The sequence below is a fragment of the Crocodylus porosus genome, unplaced genomic scaffold (genome assembly GCF_001723895.1).
Source record: "Crocodylus porosus isolate Cpor-Errol unplaced genomic scaffold, CroPor_comp1, whole genome shotgun sequence".
Classification (NCBI taxonomy): Eukaryota; Metazoa; Chordata; order Crocodylia; family Crocodylidae; genus Crocodylus; species Crocodylus porosus.
The window spans coordinates 83899738-83903852 of NW_017728943.1; the positions used below are offsets into that span (position 1 = coordinate 83899738).

The window sequence follows — 4115 nt, forward strand, 5'->3', positions numbered from 1 at the left end:
GCACTCTTTCCTGCTTATGCAGGGGGTCGGACTCGATGATCTATTGAGGTCCCTTCCGACCCTAGCATCTATGAATCTATGAATCATCCAATTGTCAGTCCCAGCCCCAAGAATGCACTGGGGCTGGTTCAAGATCCTGGTGAAGTCCAAAGGTTGGAACCACCAGTAAGCTGACTATTGGTCTACCGTGGGGCCCGTTTAAGACACCAGTGCAGTTCCAGGGCTGGCACAATCAACTGATTGTCAGTCCCAGCCCTAGGACTGCACCAAAACCGTTCCACACCCTGGTGCAGTCCAGGGGCCAGGACCATACTGGCTTTGGTCACCCTATCACATGTTCAATTTAAGGTACAATGGAGATCAGCCATAAAAATGTTCCACATCTTTTGTACAGTATTTTTTGTGGCTGGTTTCCCATTGTGTCACATCATTCACTCCTTGAATGCATGACAAGGTTTCTACTTACTGTGTGATTAGTAGGGTAATCCTATTTAACTCTAACATTTACCAGGGGCCTTAAAAGGAGCATCTTTTGACTGGCTGTCAATTTCTATTGTGCAATAATTACTCTGCGTGTGTAGCATGTCAAAATTTACTGTGCTATTTCCTGGTTAAGTGCACAACAAATGTAACATGTCAGGGGCCTAAAGGCAAAGATTTGGACTGATACTTAGGAATTCAAAGCCTGTTCATTCATTGCTAGCTAGCTCCATTTGCTACATTTTTTATTTTACTAGTTCTAAAAATGTACTGAGAAACCCAATTAACAGACATTGCATATGATTTATAGCACAATAAATGAGAGGTTGTGACTTACAAAATGAGTACGTCTCTATCCTAAGTTAAGCACCCAAACACCCTAAAAATGTAGCTAAGAAATTTTACACATCACTCATTTTCATATACAAGTACTTACTTCTCCTCCAAGAACCCTGGCCAATAAAAAAATTGTCAAGGATCCAAATATCCAAATAGTTATAATCCAAGAAACCACCTTAGGAGAAAAAAAACAAATAAGGCTTATTTCCACAACAGTGTAATAGCTGGTTTGGTTTGGTAAGCAAATCTAAACAGCAGCAAACATTATACTACTTAGTATTACAGCATATCCAGGAATCAAATTCACAGTATATTTTTTTATCGTTTGGCGAAGAACCTTTTTTGCACAAGTTTATGGTGTTTGAGTACTCAGAACACAAGAAAACAGTAAAACCAGTATTTCACAGGGAATATGGTTTTGTATCAGAACAGGAAGATGTTAGTAAAACTATGTAACCAATTAGTTAAACAAACTTTAGTCAGTGCACCTCAAGTCCACTCATGAAGAAATTTAATCAAGTTTCAGATTTTACAGCATGGAAACTATACTGTTTTCATTCTACTTTGAAGCATAAGGGGAAACCATTTTGCCTTTATCCCCAAGAAAATGCATGTTTAGGCTTTACCACAGGGTTGGCTTAAATCAGGATAGTCCAACAGGAGGCTCGCAAGTTGCATGTGGCTTCCGAGGTGTGAGTTTACAACCCCTACAGTTCCTACCCAGCCCACTACCTGTTCCATTGCTCCACAGGCAGCAGCAGCCAGGGTCTCCAGGCTCCTCTTCCTTTCTTTGACTTCTGCCTCCTGCCCCCACCACAAGACACAGGGGTGTCAGGGGAGCCCAAAGGCAGGGATTTGAGAGTATGGGTACCCAGGTGGCCCAAAGTGCTCATGGCTTCTGTTGGTGTGGCCTGTGTTGCACTCAGCCCCCAGCCACTTAGAAGTTGGACAGCCATAGCTTAAATCAGGAGAAGAAAAAAAAAAAACCTATGGCAATTGAGAGTTCTACCCCTCTCTCTACTTAGGTGAAGACAGTACTCTCTAATCCCTAATGGTAATGTGTTACACACAAGCCCACAAAAAAATAAAAATAAAAAAATAAAATAAAATGACAAATTTAAGTTAACTCATAATTCTAATTCCAATTTGATAGTTTCTATCTTAGAAACTGGCCATTGCCTCCTGGCCTAAATCCTACAACCAATTTCTGTTCTTCATGTGTTTTTTCTACTTCTCAGTGCTTAGCCTGAATACGAAACTTAAATCAACAAATTTAAAGTCACCAATCCATAATTAAGTTTAAAATGGAAGTGAGATTCTTCTGGAATGCAGCCAATGGGAGGAGGAAAATAGATGGAAACTGTATTCCCATAGTACCATGGCTGCATTCCATGATACTTAATTTTATGCTAGAAACCTTAACTGGGTACCAATTTAAGGTTTTATATTCAGCATCAGAATCATAAGGAGGGTAAAACAATCACTGCGGGTTTCATCTCTGCAGTCAAAGTTATGTAGTTTTTTGTGTAAAGGTACAATAAAATCCTCTCTTCTCTTTGCAGCCATGTCTCATGTCCAAAAAACCAACACAAATTGATACATTAACATTTGTGAGCTATACTTAACAGAAGTAAGCCATTTGACAGTGTGCTTCGGTCAGCAAAACTTAGAGAAGTTGAAAAGCAGTCCCATTTGGGCTCATGCCTACACATCCACTATATTCAGCAATAATATAGGAGCAATGCCAACATCATCCCCAATCCCCAAGGAGTCTGCACCCCAGCAGCAACAGCTTTCCTACAGCATTTCTCTTGCAGAAGCAGCCACTGCACAGTACTGCTGCTATAAAAGCAAGAGCCGGGGTGTGCAAAGCCCTCCAGCAGCCACCAGGGACTATACTGCATACAACTCTGGCACCCAACCCCCCTCCTCCCCCACCCAAACCCATGCAGGCACCCCCTTTTCTCCCACTCTCAGAACCACATGTCCCACCCCCCAGCCCCAATCTTCCCTACAGGGATTGCCCACGGTATAAACCCTTCTTGTTATACCAGTCTGCTGTAAAAAAAATGCATGTCCTGATGGCTCATTGCTGAATAAAGACCTAGTTAAAGGCAATTACTCTTTACTATAATTGTGTTTCACAGAGAACCTACTTAAGTCAAGAGACGGGTAAATGCTATTAAGGAGAGACGTAGGCTCATACAGGCAACCCCCACTTAGCGCTCTTAACTGGTTCCTGAAAAAAAACAAGCATTAAGCAAAATGAGCGTTAAGCAAAACCAAAAGTATCTGACAACTCAAGATGGCGACCACGAGTGTTATAACAAAACTCGCTGAGCGCTAAGTGAAATCAGGTATTTTCAAACAAGCATTATAGTGAAATAGCACTAAGTTAAACACTATTAAGCAGGGAGTTAGTTGCCTGTATCCAGATCCTATCACCTTTTAGAGTGAAAATGACTGGTAGAACTACTAGGGACATCAGAATCAGATTACAACGGAGAAGTGAAAAAGGCAAACTCTACTGAAGGTCAACCAAATCTATACAATAACTGGGTAATCAATCCCTGAGCTCTGAAAGAACTATGGGAAGAGTTCTAGGGATAAGGCATGTTTATCAGGGAGGCAGAAAAGTTATTCAGCTGCAGGGGAAAGGAGAGTAAGAGGGAAAAAGATATTTTAGAGGACAACAAGCAGCAGACAAAATTGTGTTATGTCAAGGATGGAGTTAGGTATGTGGCCTTATTCACAAAAATAAATCACAAAAGTTTAAACAACAAGAATAATAATTCAGTACCATGATTATACTGAATCAGACTTAACAGTCTGTCAATTTCAGCCACAATATTTTACTTAATGTATATGACCAAGTACTGAAAATATTTCATCTGTTACTTTAGCACTATGAAAGTATAGTGCAAATAAATTGGTATTTTAAGTCAATCAAATTAGTATACATTATAACATTTAATTGACTGCATTATCCATATATGTTTTCAGAAAATATATCATCCTTTTAGCTGCATTATGGCAAAATAAGTTCGTCACTGTAACTAGTTCTATAAATGTAATACAAGGAACATTCATGTAAATATTTATTATTTAATTACAAGTTAGTTATATCCACAAAGACTAATCCAAGAAATAAGCAAGGATTTCTTTGGGTGATATCTTTTATTGGATCAACTGTACAGGTGAAATAAAGTTAAACGAATTTTTGACTGCGCTGCATTCAAAAGCTTGTCTAACTTTATCCCAGCTGTACGGTTGGCCCAATGAAAGTTGTTATCCAA

The 4115-nt window shown here is 39.6% G+C and overlaps 1 protein-coding gene across 1 annotated transcript in view; it reads right to left on the minus strand.

Moving 5' to 3' along the window:
- The window catches only part of YIPF4 (Yip1 domain family member 4), a 16936-nt gene that overhangs the window by 7168 nt on the left and 5653 nt on the right, over positions 1-4115 (minus strand). Inside the window, exon 4 of the mRNA XM_019549714.1 lies at positions 917-994. Coding sequence (XP_019405259.1) covers positions 917-994 — 78 coding nt within the window. The remainder of the gene's footprint in view (positions 1-916; positions 995-4115) is intronic.